Source organism: Chrysemys picta, chromosome 20 (genome assembly GCF_011386835.1).
Source record: "Chrysemys picta bellii isolate R12L10 chromosome 20, ASM1138683v2, whole genome shotgun sequence".
Lineage (NCBI taxonomy): Eukaryota > Metazoa > Chordata > Testudines > Emydidae > Chrysemys > Chrysemys picta.
In genome coordinates this window covers 11052279-11075583 of record NC_088810.1, presented here as the reverse complement: position 1 = coordinate 11075583, position 23305 = coordinate 11052279, and the positions used below count along the sequence as shown (strand labels likewise).

The following is a 23305-nucleotide window of genomic DNA, read 5'->3' as shown; positions in this document are numbered from 1 at the left end:
CAGTCAGCATGGATTCACGAAGGGGAAGTCGTGCCTGACTAACCTAATTGCCTTCTATGATGAGATAACTGGCTCTGTGGATGAGGGGAAAGCAGTGGATGTGTTATTCCTTGACTTTAGCAAAGCTTTTGATACGGTCTCCCACAGTATTCTTGCCGCCAAGTTAAAGAAGTATGGGCTGGATGAATGGACTGTAAGGTGGATAGAAAGCTGGCTAGATCGTCGGGCTCAACGGGTAGTGATCACTGGCTCCATGTCTAGTTGGCAGCCGGTTTCAAGCGGAGTGCCCCAAGGGTCGGTCCTGGGGCCGGTTTTGTTTAATATCTTTATTAATGATCTGGAGGATGGTGTGGACTGCACTCTCAGCAAGTTTGCAGATGACACTAAACTAGGAGGCGTGGTAGATACACTAGAGGGTAGGGATCGGATACAGAGGGACCTAGACAAATTAGAAGATTGGGCCAAAAAAAACCTGATGAGGTTCAACAAGGACAAGTGCAGAGTCCTGCACTTAGGACGGAATAATCCCATGCACTGCTACAGACTAGGGACCGAATGGCTAGGTAGCAGTTCTGCAGAAAAGGACCTAGGGGTCACAGTGGACGAGAAGCTGGATATGAGTCAACAGTGTGCTCTTGTTGCCAAGAAGGCTAACGGCATTTTGGGCTGTATAAGTAGGGGCATTGCCAGCAGATCGAGGGACGTGATCGTTCCCCTTTATTCGACATTGGTGAGGCCTCATCTGGAATACTGTGTCCAGTTTTGGGCCCCACACTACAAGAAGGATGTGGAAAAATTGGAAAGAGTCCAGCGGAGGGCAACAAAAATGATTAGGGGTCTGGAGCACATGACTTATGAGGAGAGGCTGAGGGAACTGGGATTGTTTAGTCTCCAGAAGAGAAGAATGAGGGGGGATTTGATAGCAGCCTTCAACTACCTGAAGGGGGGTTCCAAAGAGGATGGAGCTCGGCTGTTCTCAGTGGTGGCAGATGACAGAACAAGGAGCAATGGTCTCAAGTTGCAGTGGGGGAGGTCCAGGTTGGATATCAGGAAAAACTATTTCACTAGGAGGGTGGTGAAACACTGGAATGCGTTACCTAGGGAGGTGGTGGAGTCTCCTTCCTTGGAGGTTTTTAAGGCCCGGCTTGACAAAGCCCTGGCTGGGATGATTTAGCTGGGAATTGGTCCTGCTTTGAGCAGGGGGTTGGACTAGATGACCTCTTGAGGTCCCTTCCAACTCTGATATTCTATGATTCTATGATTCTATGACCTGGCTGGGTACTTTCGGAAGTGCTTGGTTCCGATTGTCCTGGCATTTTATTGACTCTTTGCCCTTGTGACGTTATTGACATAAACTGGGACCATATAGATCATTGTTGCAAACAAAGTCCTGCAGTGGCATCAAATCTTGTATAAAGGGGGTCAAATGGGGTGTCTAAGACAAGGTTATGGTTTGCTGGTTATGATTATGCTGTCTATATGTGTGTATCATTTTGTAGTTGAAGTGATGTATATTGGCTCTGTACTGTCTGTATGGCAAACTTATGCTATTCCTTTGGGGTGACATCCCAAACAAGCTGGTGTTAGCTCTGCCTAGCCCGCTTGATGGCTCATTAAGGACCATCAGCTATACAATGGACTCATTGAGAGAAGGCAAATATGCCTTCAGACTCAGCAAAGTATGCAGGGACTGGCCCATGTGACTCCAGGCTCCATTTTGCTGTAATTTTCCACAGTAAGAACAAAGAGGTGTTCTTACACCTGGAAGAGACTATATAAGGCTGATGCCTCATCTCCATCTGGTCTTCAATCCTGCTTCTTACCTCTGGAGGAACTTTGCTACAAGCTGAAGCTTTGAACAAAGGACCGAGGACCCATCCCAGCTGGGGATGTATTCCAGAGACTTAATTTGAACCTGCAGTTTATTCTATCACTGCTGCAAGCCTGAACCAAGAACTTTGCCATTATTGTATGTAATTGATTCCATTTAACCAATTCTAACTCTCATCTCTATCTTTTTCCTTTTATGAATAAACCTTTAGATTTTAGATTCTAAAGGATTGGCAACAGCGCGATTTGTGGGTAAGATCTGATTTGTATATTGACCTGGGTCTGGGGCTTGGTCCTTTGGGATCAGGAGAACCTTTTTCTTTTACTTGGGTATTGGTTTTCATAACCATTTGTCCCCATAACGAGTGGCACTGGTGGTGATACTGGGAAACTGGAGTGTCTAAGGAAATTGCTTGTGAGACTTGCAGTTAGCCAGTGCGGTGAGACCGAAGTCCCCTTAGTCTGGCTGGTTTGGTTTGCCTTAGAGGTGGAAAAACCCCAGCCTTGGGCTGTAACTGCCCTGTTTGAGCAATTTGTCCTGAGTTGGCACTCTCAGTTGGGTTCCGCCAGAACCGCATTGTCACAGCACTCAAAGTTTTTTTTTAATGGGTAAGTAAAATAAATCCTGAGCTGTATTCTAACCCCATTGTGCCACTTTGGCACAGAAATAAAGTGAGAAAGCACATAGATCTTCCTAGCTGAGGATTCCCTTACTGTCATTTATAATAAGGCTCCTTTACATCACTCTGGCAATGTAGGGGCCTTAAAACTTTTACAGGTTTTATGCTCCTGGGGAAATTGACTGAGAAAGGGAAGAGTTAACTAACAATAGCAACATTAACAACATTCACTGTAACAGTCAGGCTGCTACATTTCTGCTTCAGAGAATGAGATCAATTAACCAACAACAGCAACTTTAACGATGTTACTAACTACATTGTCAGGCTGCTAATGCCTCAGAGAATGAATCAATTAACTCAGGCAGGGATACTACATTTGTGCCTATAGACTGCCTTGTGCATAATAAAAAGCCCTACCCTTCCACACCAGTCAGCTGTTGTAGCAAGGGAGAGGGACAGAGTCTCTCTCTCTCTCTCTCTCTCTCTCTCTCTCGATAGTTCACGCACATACCACATACCACCACCCTCCCAACGGTGATCATGCAGGCATGCATGCCCGGCCCCCCCGCCCCTCTCTCTGAGGTTGCTCGATGCATGCTGGAACAGACGCGCTGCTGGGGAAGAGGCTGTGTCCCTCGGTAGATTTTATTTGCATTTTTCTGTGCAGGGGCACAGAAAAATGTGGGGCATATGAATTCCCCTAGCAAGTATAATATGGAGATATACCTATCTCCTAGAACTGGAAGGGACCTTGAAAAGTCATTGAGTCCAGCCCGCTGCTTTCACTAGCAGGACCAAGTACTGATTTTGCCCCTGATCCCTAAGTGGCCCCCCTCAAGGATTAAACTCACAACCCTGGGTTTAGCAGGCCAATACTCAAACCACTGAGCTATCCCTCCCCCACATTTCATCTTTACCCTGTATCATACTGTCTTGTTCCTTCTCTGTTGTGTAAGAGTGAAGGCTTTGTTTCCTTTATCACAGACTCAGTTATCTGCAATATTAAATGAATTTTACAGTTAAAGTCTGGAGTCACTAGTTCTCCTGCCCTTGCCTAGTTCCTCTCTCTTGTCAAACACAATCATTAGCAGCGACTCTAATTATTCATGCTTATGAGATTGGGAACAGGATCTAGTTTTCCACAGTTCCTTGGCATTGTCTCCTGCAACCTTCTCCAGAACAATACAGATTAGCTAGACATGCAAATCAGTGGAGTTCGCTCTACTAAACACTTTGGGATATACTGGAGTCTACTGTTCTCTACACACAGTTCTTTGCTTGCTTCTTCTGATTCACTGTGGGGAAGGCGGCTCTGTATTTCATCCTTTTGAAGAGTCATGTAGATCCGGCTGGCTGGTGAAGTTGAGGGTATATTAACATGGACAATAAAAGCAAATGGGAGAGGTAAAATGGGGATTGTTCAGCTGTCTCTAATATTCTATTTCCATTTCTCTTATTTCAGGTGGATGCCATCTTTCTGTAGATTGGTCCAGGCTGAGGTTGATGGTGGGGTGGAAGCTGTTGAAATCGTGTCCCTTTGACACCCAATCTACACGGGAGGTCCACTTCCTAGACACCACAGTACAAATAAGTGACGGTCACATTAACACCACCCTATACCGAAAACCCACCGACTGCTATGCCTACCTTCCTGCCTCCAGCTTCCATCCCGGACACACCACACGATCCATCGTCTACAGCCAAGCACTGATGTACAACCACATTTGCTCCAACCCCTCAGACCAAGACCAACACCTACAAGATCTTCACCAAGGATTCTCAAAACTATGATACCCGCACGAGGAAATAAGGAAACAAATCAACAGAGCCAGAGGTGTACCCAGAAGCCTCCTGCTGCAAGACAAGCCCAAGAAAGAAGCCAACAGAACTCCACTGGCCATCACCTACAGTCCTCAGCTTAAACCTCTCCAACACATCATCAGTGATCTACAACCCATCCTGGACAATGATCCCTCACTTTCACAGACCTTGGGAGGCAGCCCAGTCCTCGCCCACAGACAACCCACCAACATTAAGCATATTCTCACCAGCAACAAATCTCGATGCCAACTCTGCCCACATATTTACACCAGCGACACCATCACAGGACCTAACCAGATCAGCTACAACATCACCAGTTCATTCACCTGCACGTCCACCGATGTTATATACGCCATCACGTGCCAGCAATGCCCCTCTGCTATGTACATCGGCCAAACTGGACAGTCCCTACATAAAAGGATAAATGGACAGAAGTCAGATATTAGCAATGGCAATATACAAAAACCTGGAGAAGTACAAACAGCAAACAGGAAAACATCAAAAAAGAGCTCTCCGACCTGGAGACTTTCATACATAACCAACCCTCCACACAAACAGACTTTACTAAAAGAAGACAGGAGATCTACATTACACACTTCACCTTTCTACAAAGGAAAAAGGACTGTAAGCTGTCTAAAATCCTACCTGCCACATGGGGCCACGATAGAATAGTGGTACCCCTAAATCACCCAGCAATATCGTCAATTTATCCAGCTCCACACTTAACTCGGCAGAAGCGACTGTCCTATCTCGGGGACTCTCTTTTTGCCCCACGACCCGCACGAACATGATACAGTTCTGCAGTGATCTGGAAGCCCTCTAGTCTATAAGGTGTCACAGTACTCTTTGTTGCTTTTCATATCAGAGGTTCCCAACATGCTTTACAAACCAACTCCCCAACAGTCTGAATCACTATTGATCCCAATTGCTATGGACCTGCATTCATTCCACAAGTGGAACTCCCTTGGATGGCAGTTGATGTTTTGCATGCAGAATCATAGAATATCAGGGTTGGACGGGACCTCAGGAGGTCATCTAGGCCAACCTCCTCCTCAAAGCAGGACCAATGCTCAAACTACTGAGCTATCCCTCCCCCGTCATGCTATGGAGATCCACTGCACATCAGAGTGGGAAATATTGCTGAGTCTGTGCAGAATGAGAGACAAAGCACTGGTATAAGTAAGCCCCTCATAGTGAGATGTAAGATTTTGATAAATAGTCTTTCAAATAAAAGCTCTGGGTTTTGCATCTTTTACTCCTGAGTGGTGCAGATTCATGCAAGCAGGCTGTGATGTGGTGTTCATCGCCAAACAAGGCCTGAAGGGATAAGTTATGCCAATTTATCTATAGGCTGCACATGGAGGAAAGCTAAGAAATGTTAAGGCCTAATTGGCCTAATCTTGATCTCCAGGCCTTGTGTGGGGTGGAAACCCCATCGCACAGGCCCACAAGCGTAAGTACAATTCAGATCTGAGTAAGGGTTGCAACACTACGTCCATAAAATATCAAGTCAGCCAGCTATCTCTCACCAACATCGAACTAAGTTTGGCCCAGATCCTCAAAGGTATTTAGGTACATAGGTTAATATGTACAAAAAGAACTTAGGCATAGGATGATCAGTGTCACAACACCTAACTTTTAGGCCACTAGGCAAAGCGATAGGCACCTTTGAATGCAATCCACAAAGCCAGCATGCTAGGAGCCACCTAAGCCATCCAGCAGGAGATGCAGACAACAGGGGCGTATCCTAAGTCCCACGCTTCTCTCAGAGTTCAGCACCTATCTCTGCTAGAGATCCATGAACTGAGGTAAGAAAGGCATTAGGCCACCTAAGCGGTTGATTGATTTTGTACCTCTAGCATGTTCCCTCTTGAAATAGTCCCAGTCTTTTCAGTCTCTCTCTGGATACAGGAGTCTTTCCAGGCCTTTAATCCTTTTGGACCCTCCTATTTCAGCTCATGACAGGGTGACCCACCCTTCCCCACTGCCCCGGAAGGGGAGGTTAAAGTGCTTTGGAATACAGGAAAAGTACCTTCCACACCCCAAAGGGATGGGCCCTGATGACAGCTGGGTCTACGTAAGAAGCTCCTTCAAAGGAAGATTTTGAGCCACGGGAGAAGTCTTTGCTCCCAGAAAGAAGCACACTCAGTCTGGGCCTGGGTTGAGAATACTTGTCCTGCCGAAAGGACCCAGAGCTGAACAGAGTGATGCACTCTGAACTCAGGGTGCTTGGTACTCTTAGGACTGTCAGAACAGTCCCCGGCCAACCAGGGACACTTTGTTGTGAATTAATGCCTCAAGAAGGTGAAATAAGACCTGCAGTGGGTATGTAAGCTAAGTGTTTGAACCCTGAAGTTGGCAGACCTTCATCAGCCCTACTGGGGCTGGCAGGTGTGGTGGCAGAAGTGGGATCTACAAGGCACCATATCCCAGTGACTGCTGCTGGGCTGGGCAGAGAACCAGACCCAGCAACAGCACTTCTATTCTCTCCTGCAATGCTTATAAACTCTGCAGGCTCCTAGTACCAGCCATCCCTGTTTCTCCAACCCCCGGATTATTCCAGTGACCCCTGTTATAGGTTGTGCTGTGTGCCGTATACTGGCTGCATCATAGGAAAGCACAATGCCTACCCATGATGCCTCATAGTGCAATACTCTCCCACAAGGAAAAACTGCCCTCTGGCCCCACATGGCAATCACCTCTGGCTCATTGATATCCCCGTTTTATTGAGAAGTTCTCTTATAACCCTGTTGCTTTCTTTGGGTGTGGCAGGCTTCTGCGAGGAAGACGAGGCACAGACACAAAAGGAAGAAACCAAAAGGTAAGCAGCCCCTGACCCCCCAGCTGCGGTGGCAGACTCAGGCCCCATGCAAAGCAGAGAAATAGGGTCTATTCCCCCACCTGCTTCCCCTCCTCCTGCGAAGGCACAGTCATGTCCACAGTCATGCAGAGGTGCTGGCTGGGGCCCCTGAAATCTGGGGCTCTAGGGCGCTAGGAAGCAGAGGGTGCCCAAGCAGCTCAATGTCTCCTTTATGTCTCACTTCTGGCAGGTTTTGGACGCTGTGAGGAGGATTTGGAGGAGACTTGTGCACCCCTAGAGACATGGTAAGCAATGCCCCCCTCCGTAAGTCTGCAGTGGGTCAGTCCCCTCCTCTCGCGTCATGCAGCTCATCCCCCACCAGGGGCAGTAGCCCTAGTAATCCCTCCCCTGCCCTGACCTATAGACCAGGCAAGCAACTATTCTCCTTAGAATCATGCAATTCATCCCCACCCAGCAGAAGTTGCCATCTCTAATCCACCCCCATGCATCGTACAGTGGGTCATTCCCTTCCTCGAGCATCATGCTGCTCATTTAACCTGAGGGGGAGGACGGGGGGCGGCGGTAGATTGTGTCGACTGGACTGGACCATCCTCCCCTCCCAAGAGGGGGAGAACATGTTTCCTGGGAGCAGCCCCGTGCACACCAGGGAGGTGAGGTGGAGAGTTCAGGGAGGAAGGCTGGCCTTTCTGGTACGGTGAGTAGGGTGAAAGGGATCTGGCAGCACCTGCGTAATGGCCCCTCCTCCAGTCCCCCAGCATGGGTTCCCAGCGGGATTTGAACCCTGGACCTTCAGCTCTGGAGCATAAAACACTCCTTAGAGCTAAAGAGGGAGCTGCATTAGTTGGTAGCTGTAGTAGGCCGTTATCCTATATGTTGATTAGCTTCTGCAGAAGGGACATGACACACACGCTGCCAGCAGGATACACTCTCCCCTTCTCTGCACTAGACAGGGGTCACCTAACAATCCAACTAACCCAAAACCAGAACATCCAAGGCCCGGGTATTGCTGGGGAGGAGGCTGCCTTAGTGAAGAATGGGACAGGGAGCCTTTCAGTGCCGCACCTCTGGGTAAAAGAGGGCCTGAGGGCAGGGCCTGCACTCAGCTATCTGCTCTCTCTGTTCCACAGCTCCCGCGTGCCCCTGAAGAAGCGCACCGTGGCTCACAACCTCAGGATCGTTGAGAGGAGGATAGAATAGGTGGCCAGATACCGGGATGAAGTTCTGATACCGTAAGGCAACTGACCGGGGGGCACCACACTGGGGGCTGGGTGGGAGGGGATAGTGAATGGAGAGAGGAGGGAGCAGGGAAAACACTCCAGGATCCTAAAATAAGAGGGAAAAAGCCACTAAGAGGCTTTAGCTTCCAAGGTGAGATACCAGTGAAAGTGAGGTGAGGGATTATTAGAAATTAAATGCAGAGACCACAAGCTGGGGTTGTGAGTAGGATCAAATCCTTCTGTCCGGCAATATCTCCCAGCAGGCGACTGTCTAGAACCTGCCCCTGCTCCCTGCTGTGTTTGAAAGAAACAGCAATCAGATGACACCCTGTGATGGGGTGTCCATCCCACAGAGGACTGGAAGGGGCTAAGGTGGCCAGGCAGACCCATTAACTCTACATGGTGTCCCTGGAGGAAGAGCCAGGGAGCAGGGAATTGATTGCAAGCAGGATCAGCTGGGCAGGAATAGATGGGCCTATAAAGCCAGGAAGCTGGCAATAGACAGGGACTGCTGCTGGGAAAGGGCAGCCCCTCCCTGGGAAGAGGGGGACGTGTTTGGAGCTGGTGCACCCAGAGCAAGGAGGGGAACCAGGAGTAGTAGGAAGCAGTCCAGGGAAGTAGCAGTGAAGGCTGGGAGAGGAAAGCCCAGAACTGCTGGGTTGAGGGTCCCTGGCCTGGAATCTGCTGTAAAGTTCTTTTTTGAACCCTGTTTATGGTCCTGGCCTTCACAACATGCTCTGGCAAGGGTTACACACACGTGCTCACATCTTCCTCACCCAGACCAATTTTTGTTAGCTAATCTTTCTATTAAAATAGCACTAGGTCCCCAGTCATGCTCAAGGCCCCATTGTGCTAGGTGCTGCACATGTGCGTGTGACGAAGGGGTTATCGTTATAGATAAAATGAGTGCCAGCTCCCCCTCTCAGTCCACTGTTAGCCAGTTGATGTCCTTGTGTCAGAGTGTGGTGTGCCATGCATGCCTAGGCACTGCCCCATTGCACTACTGTTGGAAGGCTGTGCCCAAGCCGCGCCTTAGCTCAGCAGGGCCATGTCCCATCTGTCCCTGTCTGCTCTCTCCCACAGGCCGAGTGTGACGACATCTGCGGCGAGCCAGTTCTCCTATTCCTCTATGGAATCCATCCCCTCTTCCCTCTGGAGTCCCAGCTCCTTTTCCCTGGGAGAAGCCTCCGTGACTCGGTCAGAGCCCCTCTGCCACACAAGGGAGATCATGCCTGTTGCGGGCTGGGAAGGATCCACTCATCCCATCCAAGCCCAGCCTCTCCCCAGGCCTCCTGCCCACAGCAGACAAGACCGGCGAGAGCAGACCATGGGTCTGGACCAGACGTCAGCCCATGGCTCAGACTTCAACATCCGACAGAAGCATCTGCAGAGCCAACTGGGGGCACCTACCCTATCCACTGAGTCGCTGGCCAAGGTGATCCCTAACGCCCCTGCTCTGCGCCCACCGGACAGAGACCCCAGGGTGAAGCTCAACATGAGCAGGGGCCCTTTCCTAAGCGATGAAGTCCGGGAGGAGCTGGACTGTCACGTGCGCTCAAAGAGACTCCAGCACGAGCAGGGCTTACCCCTCACCCCCCAGAAACCCCACACAACTCTTCTGCCTCCAGCTCCACAAACCCCCATCCCGGGGGAGCCATTGCTGGGGGAGCGGGACACCAAGCAGCAATGGGAATTCAACACAGATCGGCCCAAATGTGGATTTACAGCAAAGGTCCCAATGCCCCTGAGATCTGATGACGGCCCTCAGCGTGCACAGGAGATCCAGGAACCATGTGTGTGCCCCTCGGGATCCCTGCCCCAAAAGGCCCACAGGATCATGGCATCCCCTGATGCCATCCTGGCCAGGCTTGTGCCCACGGCGGTGGTCAAGCTGCAGGAACACGGGGCTCAGAAATGCTCGGAGATCCAAATGAAGGCGTTTCCTAAGATGGTGAGAGAGTCACACAGAGATGCTCCCCTCCTGAGAGAGACTGCCCTGCCTGGGCCACTCCGCCCCCCTAGGGAGCCAGGCAAGCCCAGGACAGCGGCATTGCCAATGATGGGACAACAGCCTGCCCACCCTATCGAATGCCACATAAGGCATAAGCATCTCGTCATGCAGTGGGGGTTGCTCACCCTGGACCCAGAGCCCCCGGCAAAGCTGCCTCACGCTGACCCAGCCAGGGGAGCTGGTGTGGAGTTCAGTGAGATGGAGACCGATTTCCTGCTCGATGGGGTCAGGGAGAATTTGGACTGGCACATGCAGCGGAAGAAGCTGCAGCAGGAGTGGGGTTTGCCGGATGCCCAGTGGAAATCCCTGCAGGCTTTCCTACCCCCAGTTCCCAAGCTGTCCTCCCTGAAGGCAAAGCCCGAGGTTGAGGTGGTTCCCATCCTTGGGGAGCTGCTCTTCCTTGGGAGGGATGTTAAAAAGCAGCTGGAGTTCCACATTACAAAGATGCAAGTGCAGCAAAGATGGGAACTGCCCATAAGGATCCAGGATTCCCTGAGGAGGTTCATGTTTCCTTCCCCAGAGGAGAGAGGCCGGCTCTCTCATCCTACGTGCGGAGGCATCGTGACGCCGTACCGGTCACTGTTTCAGCTGCGTTCCAAGAAGGCTCGGTCTAGTCAGTTGCCTCTAAGGGCCCCCAGTCAGAGGTGGCTGGAGGATGTCCATGTCCTACCCACCGACAGAAGGCAGCAAATGGCCAGGTCTTACTCCTGGAAGCATCCTGGGGCAGCAGCATTGAAAGGGAAAGAAACCCCAGACCATCGCAGCACATTGCAGACAGGGAAGCAAAGCACAAGCTCCTCTTGTTCCACACGTCCTCCAACACCAGTGGAAGATACCACCATGGAGACGGGCAGGAGTGATGGCGCAGCAGGAAACCAGATTAACCCAGATCGCTGCACTCTGCGAGCAGGAGTGGATCTGACATCGCCACCTCCGGGAACCGCAGTAACAGAGAAGACGCTCGCAGTGACACTCGACATTTATAAGAGCGAGTTGAGAAAGCCCCTTACCAGTGTGAGTGGCACCAAAGGGACTGAAGAGAAGCTAGAACTGCACATGGAGAGGAAGGTTAACTTGGGAGAAGGCTCCTGCCTGAGGCCAGGGGCACAGGCAGGTGAGGGCAGGGCAGATCTTCTCAGGATCCAATGCCACCAGGTTTCCCCAGAGGCACCAGGCTCTGGGCAGCTGACAAGATCCATCCTTGACTCTCTCGTTGCTGGGCAGGCTGCGCACGACCTGCAGATCAAGCACCTGATGGAAATGTTGAGCAGCTCCCGCCCCTTGGCAGGCCAGGTCTCAGTCTGCCAGCTGTGCCGCAAGGCACATCCAGGAAAGATGAAGGGTCAGAAAACTCAGGAGGAGACACAAGTATCTGCTGAGCTGCATGGTCTTCAAGACATCACGGCTCCACATGGGTTCATTGGAACTGTGAATTCAAAGCTCTCCAAGGACCAACTGCCAATCAGAGTCTGCAAGAAGTAAGCTCCGACGGAAGAGACCAGCTGGCTCTGTAGGTGCTGACTTGCCCAGAAGATCCCCTGGAATTCCACAGCGATGGACTCCAGGAGACTCCTCAGTGTCATCCAACCATAACAAGATGCCAGTGGTGTGGCTCCTTCCAGCAGACAGGAGCAAGACACAGGATGGAATGGGGAAAACGGCCCCCACCAAGCAACCAAAGATGGTGTCCATTGCTACAAGTACAACAGGGCTTTCGCAAGCTGGGGAGAAAGCAACTGGGAGTCCTGATGGTTCTCCTCCAAAGCCACCAAAGGCTTCCAGAGCTAGGACACCATCCCCTTCAAGGAACAAAGTTCCAGTTCTCAAACGGATCTTAATGTGCCTCAAGCAAACCTTCTCCAAACTTCAAAACAAAGTGAAGTCCCAAATGTCCAAGGACCCTCGTTCAAGAACACCTGATACTAAATTTACAAAGCCACCCTTTTGGAAGGCAAGGGCCTCCAAGGGTGTCCGATAGTCGTATAAGTGCCTACCCTCCATCAAACAATACAATTTTAATAACTTAAACGGTTACTTTTTTAAAACACTACAGTATTTACATCCCTAGCATAGAGAAAGGCCTACCCCTTTTGTCTTCCGGTAACTGAATGGAGAACCGAACAGAGAACTGAATGTGTTTACCCTGGGTCTGGAACAGAATGGTAACCACAAGGTACACCGCAAAACATGGAAGTCATGATTTATGCCAAAGGCAATGGTTTCGGGAATGAGGTAATCAATATTAATATGTATGAATATATGTTATAATATGTTAGCCTATCTAGTAAGTGTACCCGAAAATTTGTCTGGGTGAGGAAATAAGATTTGGGCATGGTAGGCTGGGCACGGATATGAATATTCAGGGCAGTGTCAGGACCCTATAAGAGGGCAATCAACTATGCAAAGGGGGTCGCTCTTTCTATCTTCTGTTAAGCTTTTAGCTCAGCTTTGGCAATATAGCTTAGCTACTCCGCCCTCCAACCTGATCTTTGCCAACTTGGGGAGCCTGGACCATCGAATTCATTGGACATGCCAGAGCCGAGGCTGGTCCTGTCTCTCACTACCGGGTCTCCAGGGAAGGGTGTGAGGATGCTAGTTTAAATAGTCTTTTAGAATAGAAATTTTACCACCAGGGACCATAGAATTGTTTACTTCTTTGTGACTCTGTGTTTTGTATCTTTGATTATTCTTTCATTCGTTTTGATAAAGATCTTGAAATGTTGGTATTGTCCTCAGTATAAATGTCCTTGCCACACAACCCAAGGGGCCGCTCATGACATTGAACTTGCTGAGTTCTCTAATCCTGGAGCCTGAATTCGGACAAGAACCTAAAATATCTTCTGGTCAGATCACTGTTGAGCCGTAATAAACTAGCCCATAAATTCACGTCAACAGTAACTGGGGTTTTTTGAAGGTGGGAGCAGGATAAAAACGCAAGAAATGATACGGGAGCGGGTAGGAGTGGGTCTTGCGGAGCAGGACCGGAGCAGGATTAAAAAACAGTCCGGCGCAGGGCTCTAGTCCCATCCTTGGGCCACTTCCCTTGCTTGGGGAGGGATAGCTCAGTGGTTTGAGCATTGGCCTACTAAACCCAGGGTTGTGAGTTCAATCCTTGAGGGGGCCATTTAGGGATTTAGTTGATGTTGGTCCTGCTTTGAGCAGGGGGTTGGACTAGATGACCTCCTGAGGTCCCTTCCAACCCTGATATTCTATGATTCTAACATCTGCTACGTACCTTACTGCTCTCTACCAGCGTCCTGTTTGGGCTAAGGCAGTGGCTCTCAACCTTTCCAGACTACTGTGACCCTTTCAGGAGCCTGATTTGTCTTGCCTACTGAAGTGCTTTATAAATAAGAGACTGGTCAAACACACCTCGATCTACCATAGATGAACAATTAAGTTAACAATCAGCTAAAAACCATTAGCTGGACCAGGATAAGCCGGCATTTAATTTCAGCTTGATTACTGTGTCAAAACAATTGTATTATTGCTGTACTACTGTGTTATCATTGTACTGTTGTATTATTGCTGTACAACATTGACAATGTGCATAACCTTGCTAAACTGTTTAACCAACACACAGGTAAAAAACAAACAAACAAATGGCAGCAAACAAGGAAAGGCAAGGAAAAAACAAAGTGGTAAACAAACAAAAAGTTACATAGTAATTACAAATGGGGTAAACAAATGGCCTGTTAGTACCAGTCATAATTTGGGTCAGTGACACTGCATCCTAACTGAGGCACATGTTATTCAAAACAATCGTGTTCAGTGTCTGGGTACAATACTACATCCTGACACAGCGCTATTCGATACATTGGTTACTGTCCATTCTGTAGGTTATCTGGAAAACAGCATCCATAAGAAACAACTGGATCTATGTCAACTACTGGTGTATCGCAAAGCCATGCAACCAATGGAACAGCAAAGTTAGCCACTTCTATTTCCTGCCCAGTGAAGCTTACCAGAGGGTGACAACCAGCAGTAAGGATAACCTATAACATGAATGGACAGTCCTGGCTAGTAACTAATTACAATATAGTTATATATAAAGGCCTCAGTGGTAGTGTCACTACTCCAAATTTCTGTTTTTCTTCTCATATACATAGCACTGTGGGACACACCATCACAATCCCTACCCCACTACTCAGCCTACTACTACTAATAAAACAGGTAATAACTGAAATTGCCCTAATAGGAGTGTGTTTCTATCTGTGTCACCAAAGTAAAAGGGCCAAAGTACAACACCAGACTGGAAAAACATGGTTATAAGGTGGTGTCATATGTACACATACGTACTATACATATATGCCCATACACACTACAAATATATATGTCATATCCACATAATTCATATATATTAATTATTTGGGAGTGCCTCTAAGGCTCAATCATACTACTACATTCCTCAGTCATGGTCCCGGGCCTAACATTCCCAGGCCCACCATAAGGAACTAAATAATAATTAAATAATCAAATCTGCCTATCAGTCATACGTGGAAATGTGCAGACTAAAAAAACAGATGGGGCGTAAGTGTATGGATTCTGCCACTGACTCACCTGATTGACTCACCTCGGGCAAGTGTGTGCCTCGGTTTCCCCATCTGTATAACGAGGATACAAACCTACCTTCCTCACAGGGGTGTCTGAGGACTAATTAGTTAATGTCTGCAAAGTGCTTTGAACATGCAAAGCGCTACGGAAATTATGATCATCTACGTTATTAACGATCCCTTTCATGCTCCTGGACTCCTGCGTTCTATTCCCACCAAGTCACCGTGCCTCAGTTTCCCTGCCTGTACAGCAGACAACATGCCTCTACCTGCTGCTTCCCAGAGGCTTGTGAGCATTCTGTGGTGCTTGGAGCAGGTGGCTAGCAGCAGAGTGTTCTGGCAACAGGACGGCTGAGAAATAGGCATATCCCACTTTGACTTCCCCTTCCTCCCTCTGAATGAAGAGCAGCTACAGGTGACCCTGCCTTGCTCATACTCCTCCCTTCTCCCCTCCCGGTCAGTCCCTCCCTCCAGGAGAGAGCAGCCGCTCCCCCGAGAACCCTCCCTGATGCTCCGCTTCTGCTCCTCCCGTCCGACCAGCTTTCCCAGCGTCCGCTGCGTCCGGACAGCGCCTGCTTGCCGAGCTCTTCAAACGTAGCCACGCAGGAGCTGCATTCCCGGCTGTCCTCGATAGAGGGCTCCCGCTGCCTCTGCCCCAGCTCCGCACCCCACAGACGGCAGACACACAATGCTATTAGACGATCCTTAACTCACTGTTCTCCCGCGGCGCTGCCGGGCCCGGTCTGCTCCCATCCGAGAGGCTGCTCTGTCCTGCTGCAGGCGTGGGGGCGGGGATCACAGCTGCAAGTTTCTTTCTTTGCCTGCAATAAATGGCAAGTCTGTGTGCTGGTATCAGAGGAATGGGAGGTACTGGACCGAAGCTCACACTGACCCCTCTCCGCCTCTGCCCCCCACCAGCCAGGCATGGCCAACTCCTGGGACCCTCCTCCCTTCACCAGCCTTGCTCAATGCTCCCCAGGACCCTCGGAACCTCCTCCCCTTCTGGATCCCCTGGCACCATCTTCTCCCAAACGCTCTTCCCCCAGCTCACGCTGTCCGTCCCCCCCGGCACCCCTCGGGCCCCTGCATCCACTCACAGGGCTGCCCGTAAATTACGCAGCACGGTTTCAGGTGATTTGCAAGACCCGCCCACCCCTCGTAACACTAACACCAACACAAAGACACAGAATTAACGCACTGGGGGTGGGTGGGTCCTTATGTCATTGATATACAGCCCCACACCTTTCCTGTGCGCCGACACCAGCCTTCTCCCCCACGGCTTTGCACAGATAGGGACTCCCCATCTCAGCTCACCCCCTGCACCTCCGGCTTCTCCTGCACGCCCTGTCTCCTTGGCCGCCACCTCCCACTCCTGGCTTTGCATCTATTTCATGCCAACCCCACGGGTGTGGGACGGTCCCACTCACATGGCAGGCACCTCCCTGGACTCCTCCAAGTCCCTCCACAAAACCCACTTTTCCTGGTCTCCTCTCCAGCCACTGCCCTGGGATTGATTGCACTCATGCAGCACTCCAGAACCACACGAGCTCGCTGAGCTATGGGTCAGGCAGACATTTATACCATAGTGCTAATCCCCCATATCCTCCAGCCTTGCTGGCAGAGTGACTAACCTGCCCCCCCGAGCACCACCCCCACCAGGGCATGCTACTGATGAAGGCTCTGTCACCCACTCCCCTGCTGCATGTGCCCTACAGCTAGCCAGGATGGCCAGCAGCGGCTGAGATGCATTTTTGTCACTTCTCCTCTGCTGGCACCCAGGAGGCCTGGGCTACCTGCGCTCCCAGGGGCACAGCACAGTTGCCACCTTTCACGTGGTAAATAAGACCCCCGACTTTCACAATAAGCCAAAAATCAAGCTAATCCCATTTCAAAACAAGCCAAACCCTGAGACCCCCAACACTCTGTGACTAGATCCCCCCGGCGTGCAGGCTGGGACTGTGGTGGGCCCGCTGTGCACCCGACTCTCTCACCCCCTTGCCCCTGCTTGCCGGGAGCCCATCAAAAAAAAAGAAGCAACAAGCTACAAGCCAAACAAGCAAAAAGCTACAAGCCAAACACGAGCCAACAAGCAACTCACAAGCCAATGAAGCCAAAAACAAGCCCAATTTCTGCATTTTTTCCGTGGGTTTGGCATGTCTGGGGCACAGACGTCTCAGCTCAGGTTCCTCGCTATGGAGAGCCCAGTCAGGGCTGTGGGCCTCCTCTCCCTTCCCCCTGCGGGCGACCCCCTTCGGGCTCTCAGCCCGACCCTCTGCCCTCTCAGCCTCGTGAGAGCGTCCACGTGGAGCGGCTCTGTGCACAGGCGTTCAGCGAGGAGCAGACGCTGGAGAGAAATGGGGGTCACCAGGAACCCCAGGGTGTAAGTTCCAGGAGGGAGACAGCATTTGACCCTTAAAGTTGGGGGCCCTGACAGTGAAGCCAGAGGTTCCTAACGAGTCCTCGCCAGCGGAGGAAAGGAAAAACCATGTTGCAAAAAGACTCCGATGTCTCAGAGCACGCTCCAAGCAACGGCCAAGAGACACATGAGTGGCTGAGCAGGCAAACCTGCGCTCAGAGGCTCTGAGGGGAGCTATCGCAATGGCTGGAATAGAGAGAGGCCAGGAAAATTAGACTGAAAAGGAGGATTTTAACAGCAGCACAGAGCATGCAACATCTGCCTCCCCTTCTCCCCCAACAACGCACAGACATGAACACGAACAGCCATGTCTCCACTACAAACATCGGCAGAGACGATCCACGTGGGCATCCAGCACGTGTATCGCTCATGCGCCGACACGCTCAGCTCTGGACTCGGCGCTGCGCATACTCAGCAGCAGCGTTTGTGTCAATGCGAAGCCCAGTGCATCATGGGTAGGGATCCACACGTGCCATGCGTTGCCAGCCAGCATACGGCCTTCAGGGAACTTTTCCCTGTGTGTCGTGGGACGGAAATGACGTCCCCAGGGATCTCTGGGAGCTAGGGGTCAAGTTCCCAGCATGCAACGGTCTCCATCCCATAATGCCATCCAAAGCCCATCGTTTTGGGACCTTTTTAAAAAATCCCACAACCCCGCCCGGAATTTTTCGGTGGCCACTGTCTCTGACGGCGGCCTGGAGCCCTCGGAGCTCTGCGCTGTTCTCACGAACGCTGCCAACACAGGACGTGCGATGCTCCTGGATCTGCAGCCCCGCAGGGAGCAACTCCACCACCATCAACATGCACCGCTCTCTGGTGTTCCCTCTCCCCTCCCAGGAAACCCCTCTGGCAGCAGCAGTGACTTCACCCCCCTCGCAGGCACACAGGAGGAGGGCAGCAGGGAATGGCGCTCAGCTAGCGAGGCGTTAGGGCCAGACGGGCGGCCCTAATGGGAACAATGAAATTCCAAGAGGTGACAGCCCAGCAGGTCCAAAACCAGTAAGACAACAACTGTACAGCTCAGCTACCCCCGTCGTTGTTCCTGCAAACGGAAACGGCAACAGGGCTGAATTTCCTTGCATGCTAAGAAAGGGAAATAACCCCCGTGTGGACACGGAAAAGCCAGAGCCTCCCTACACAAAACAGCCACGGCTTGGAGATTGTCCCTGCTTGCAGGATTCTATCGGCAGATAAGCCAGAATGCCTGGTGAGATGCTTTGGGCAGTTCTTAAGTCACAGCGTTGCCAAGGCTAAGTTCCAAAAATCCTTAGTTGGGCGCCAAAAATCAAGACATTACAAAAAGAATCAGTTTGGGTTCTTCTTTGCCTTCTGCTCTCGGATCAGGTGAGTCCCATGTTCAGGCTGTTCTCTGCCACGTGAGGATTAAGAAACTATATATCTCTGTGTGTGTGTATGTGTGTGTATCTGTATGCGTGTGTGTATTTGTGCGTGAGTCTGTGCATATGTATGTGCGTATCTGTGCGTGAGTGTGTGTGCGCGTATCTCTGTGTGCGTGTGCACGCATATCTGTGTGCGTGTGTGCGTGTATCTGTGTGCGTGTGCACGTATCTGTGTGTGTATGTGTGCGTGTATCTGTCTGTGTGTCTGTGCACGTGTATCTGTCTGTGTGCGTGTGTGTGTGCGCCTCTGTGCGTATTCGTATCTGTGCGGGTGTCTGTGAGCGCGCGCGTCTGCGTGTATCTGTGTGTTTTGTGTGTGTGCGCGCACGCGCCTATGTGTGCGAGTCTGTGTATGTGTGCGTGTCTGTGTGCGTGCGTGTCAGGATGTGTGTCTGTGTGTGTGTATCTGTGTCTGTGTGCGTATCTGTGTGTGCCTGTGTGTGTGTGTCTATCTGTGTGTATGTCTGTGTCATTTTTTTTACACACACACACACACACACACACACACACACACACACACACACACACACACACACCGGGGAGGGATAGCTCAGTGGTTTGAGCATTGGCCTGCTAAACCCAGGGTTGAGAGCTCAATCCTTGAGGGGGCCATTTAGGGATCTGGGGCAAAAATATGTCTGGGGGTTGGTCCTGCTTTGAGCAGGCGGTTGAACTAGATACCTCCTGAGATCCCTTCCAACCCTGATATTCTATGATTCTATGATATATCTGTGTGTGTGTGTGTGTGTGTGTGTGTGTGAATATATGTATATCTTTGGGATGCGTGTGTGTGTATGTATGTATATCTGTGTGTGTATATCTGTGTAACTATATATGTGTGTGTGTGTAGGTCTTTGTGTCTGTCTGTGTGTGTCTATATATAAACACACACACATTTTATATATAATGAAAGCTAAGCTTCTCACAATCACCTGACTCCAGGAGCTGGGGCTTAACCCCCACCCACAAAGTATCATGAAACTCATGATTAAAATCACAAGAGTGGACACAGTGCTGGACACCTCCCACTAAGAAAAACCCTAAAAACAGAATAAAAGCTGTGTAAATTCAGAAATATTTGTATATGATTCATGGAGGCTAGGTCCATCGATGGCTATTAGCTAGGATGGGCAGGGATGGTGTCCATAGCCTCTGTTTGCCAGACGCTGGGAATGGGTGACAGGGGCTGGATCACTTGATCATTACCTGTTCTGTTCATTCCCTCTGGGGCACCTGGCATTGGCCACTGTCGGAAGACAGGATTCTGGGCTAGATGGACCTTTGGTCTGATCCAGTCTGGCCGTTCTTATGTTAACATCTGAAAGTCCTGCTGGAATAGAAAGGGGCAGTAATTTTAAAAAGAGAGACAAGATGGGGGAAGTAATATCTTTTATTGGACCAACTTCTGTTGGTGGAAGCGACAAGACGTCAAGCGCCACAGAGCTCCTCCGGTCTGGAGAAAACGCAATTTAAATTACACTTTCCAGGGCACCTATCGTGTCTTTAACTTGTTTTGCAGGCAGCACAGAACATGCTTTCGGCATTCAGCGATAGAACGGAAATTCAGAATCCTGGCAATGAGCTTTTCCAAAGCAAGGTGCAAACTTTACCTGATCTACCCTCACGTCCTACATAAAGGTGGGGTTTTTTGCCAGTGGGGAAACTGAGGCACGGGGCATGAGCAACATGAATGAATGAAATAGATTAAAATGGATTGACAAAAGGATTAGTAGAGGCAGCCAGGCTCAGCAGTGCCGCAGTACGGATCTGGAAAGTCAGCCTTGCGATCTTTTGCCTCATCTCTTCGTCCACCCACAGCGTTTCCAAGCAGACACTCGGGACCAGAGATTGTTCAATGGTCCTTTCGCAACCATCTGTGCACAGACCTCCTTGGAGTCTGTAGTCTGAAGTTAAAAGCAATGCCAGGAGACCTCACTGAGCCCTGCATGCTGTCTCCGGAAATTTAATACACGCAATCAGGGCTTTTAAGCTACTATAGCATCCACCACGGCACTCCAGGAGCAAACCTGGGCATGCAGCCTAGACCTGCGATGGGATTCAAACTCCCCTTAAAGCTCCAAGAGAACCAGCAGCTCAGAAGCAGATGGTTCTGCATCAGCCCCTCTTCTCTCACTTGCCCTGGTCACAATCCCAGGGTCACGTCAGCAGACACCACCACCAGCAGGTCTCACATCACGATAATCAAAGGTGGCACTCCTACCACACACCCCACCGGCCCAAGGCCTGACAGCTCCTTCTGCAATGACAGCTCCTAACACGCAGAACCCCAGGCCTGGTCTGTGCAGAGCTCCTCTCCCCACAATTCTTCCCTGCTGAATTTCAAAGCCTGGGATCGATCCAGGAAGCATGTGCCAAACTCCCCCTGGCTACAAGCCACTCTCATAATAGACACCTGCCTGCAAAATCGTAAGGGCCCCTTGAAACCCCTTTTGCACCAGTCTAACCCTGTGCTGAGCGATCTGTCCCAACTCAGACTGAGTGCAAACCCTCCGATTTCTTTCCCCGGACCTGGAGAAGAGCTGTGTGTAGTTCAAAACCTTGGACCTTTCTCCAACAGAACTTGGTCCAAGAAAAGAGAATAGCTCACCACCTTGTCACTCCCATAACAGGTAGGAGAGATCAGAGCCAATTTTTCAGACAGGAATTCCAGCCTTTAATGTCCAGGTTGCATAAAGACTGGTCTACTTTCATTAAAGGACCAGTGGCTTTTTAGATCCCTCAACCACCCTCTTTTCTTTTCCCCACTTATTTTAAACATCAACAACTATAACAATTCTTTGACTTACATGTGCACACTCATTCCTGGCTGGTTTCCAAAGCCCCACCGGCAGAGTGGACAAAAATCTAGGTTTAAAAAAAGAAATCAGATTTTTATTTCATTTGGATTTTTGTATTTAAATTCAATACATCTGTTTGAAAATAAACCTCTGAAATTATGGCACCTTCCTTAAGGCCTAAACTTCCTACAGCCTATTCAAATAATCGACATTAAATTAAAAAAGTGAACATTAAGCAGTATAGGGTTTGCTCCTGAATTTTTAGAGGAAGTGAAATCACTGAACTGGTGGAAGTCACTGTCTGAGCACCTGGAACTAGAGTTTGGGGACGTGCTAAACCCCAACTTTTGACAGCAGTTGCCTCTTTTCCAAGTGCAAGGAGAATATTTTCTTCATTTTTGAAGGGTTAATCAATTTGTCTTCAGGAAAAATAACTCAAATACCTACTGCAAACCAAGATTAAAATTAGTGATTTAAAACAATGTTTCCTGCTTGCTGATTTAAACTATCATCAAAATTGGTGCTTTCAATTGCTTGGATTGAAAATCAATTCACCCTGGACACAGGCCTAAACTGTCACGTGGCCAAATGATTTTGGGAGGCCCAATCCCAGATACTGCCAAGGGACCTGATTTTCAGGAGCGCTGAGCTCCTCCCTCTGAGCCAGGGAGCTCTCGGCCCTAGGGTGACAAGTTGGGCACCTAACCCCCCCCCCCCCCCCCAAGAATTTAGGCTACAGAAGCTGGAAATGGAACATGTGCCCAGTACAATTGCAGCTGTTCCTGTCACAAGCCTTTTTTTTTGTTTTTAAATCTAAGTTCACTGGGGCAAAAACTCCCCCCACCCCCCCGCCCAAGCATTAGGTGCTCCCTGGATTCCCTACAACTAGCACCAGCCTTTCCTAACCCCCAGCCAGCCCAGCCCCAGCCCCAGCCCCAGCCCCAGCCGCTCTCCCCATGGGTCTGTTCTGCATGGAGGGTCCTTACGCTGCAACGCCCCTCTTGGCCCCCCGCCCAACAGGGCTCTTTGCAGCGGGGGGTTACCCGGGCTCTTGTTTCCTTGCAGGGTATTTCTGTCTGCCCCCCCCCCCCCCCCCCGCGCCCGCACCTGGGGAACTCCCTGCGGGGTTGGTTTAATGCCTCACAAAACCCACCTCCTGCAAACCGGAGGCTGCCGCCCTCCCAGGCACCCCGCCCTAATCGCCACAACGTAGGGGGGGGGTCTGTTTGCTGGGGGTGGGGGGGCCTGGCCCTGACGTGGCCTCTCATGGGTACCTGGTCAGTACTGAGCCGAGCCAGCCTGCCCTGGGCACCCTGCAAACACAGATTCAAACCTCCTTTCGGGGTCACATCCCACCCCCAGGGGACCGACCTCACCCGGCCTCGGCTGCACAGGGCACCTGCCGACGCCCCGGGCATTGCAGCAGGCAGCGGGGCGCAGGGTGTCTGCTGCTCTCCTTTCCGGGGGGCTGCAAGCAGGGGCTGCAGGGAACCCGAACCTCCTCTGCCCTCCCTTCGCCTGCAACATACAGCCCCGCCCCCTCCCCCGCCCCACAGCTCCCTTCCCCGGGGAAAGGGCGGAGCAACCGGCTACAGAAGCCAAGGTTTTGCACTTGAGCAGGGAGCGTGATTCTGTACTGGGGCAGACAAAGCGTCCAGCCTTGCACTGCTGTGCAAAGCACCCCGCCCGCACCCCGTGCAATGCCAGCCAGACTGCACCTGTGCACCGCCGCCGTGCAACGCCAGCCAGCCTCCACCTGTGCACCACCGCTGTGCAACACCAGCCAGGCTGCACCTGTGCACTGCCCCCGTGCAACTC

General features: G+C 50.8%; 1 protein-coding gene and 1 long non-coding RNA gene across 4 annotated transcripts in view; one reads left to right on the top strand and one right to left on the bottom strand.

Annotated features, from left to right (window-relative positions):
• Positions 1 to 23014, bottom strand: part of LOC135976804 (IgGFc-binding protein-like) — a 56050-nt gene extending 33036 nt beyond the window's left edge. The window contains exons 1-5 of one of the 3 annotated variants that reach the window (XM_065574384.1): positions 22859 to 23014; positions 21497 to 21554; positions 19896 to 20016; positions 15588 to 15719; positions 4598 to 4679 (exon numbers count right to left, since the gene is read on the bottom strand). In XM_065574384.1, coding sequence (XP_065430456.1) covers positions 4598 to 4679; positions 15588 to 15626 — 121 coding nt within the window. In that variant the 5' untranslated portion in view covers positions 15627 to 15719; positions 19896 to 20016; positions 21497 to 21554; positions 22859 to 23014. Of the gene's footprint in view, positions 1 to 4597; positions 4680 to 15587; positions 15720 to 19895; positions 20020 to 21496; positions 21555 to 22858 lie in introns of all 3 variants that reach the window. The other 2 variants (XM_065574382.1, XM_065574383.1) reach the window with 2 other exon arrangements.
• Positions 7043 to 13042, top strand: LOC135976805 (uncharacterized). The gene is made up of 4 exons (XR_010594097.1): positions 7043 to 7092; positions 7322 to 7376; positions 8220 to 8321; positions 9393 to 13042. It is a non-coding gene; the product is annotated as an uncharacterized LOC135976805 (long non-coding RNA).
• Positions 23015 to 23305: the final 291 nt, after the last annotated feature.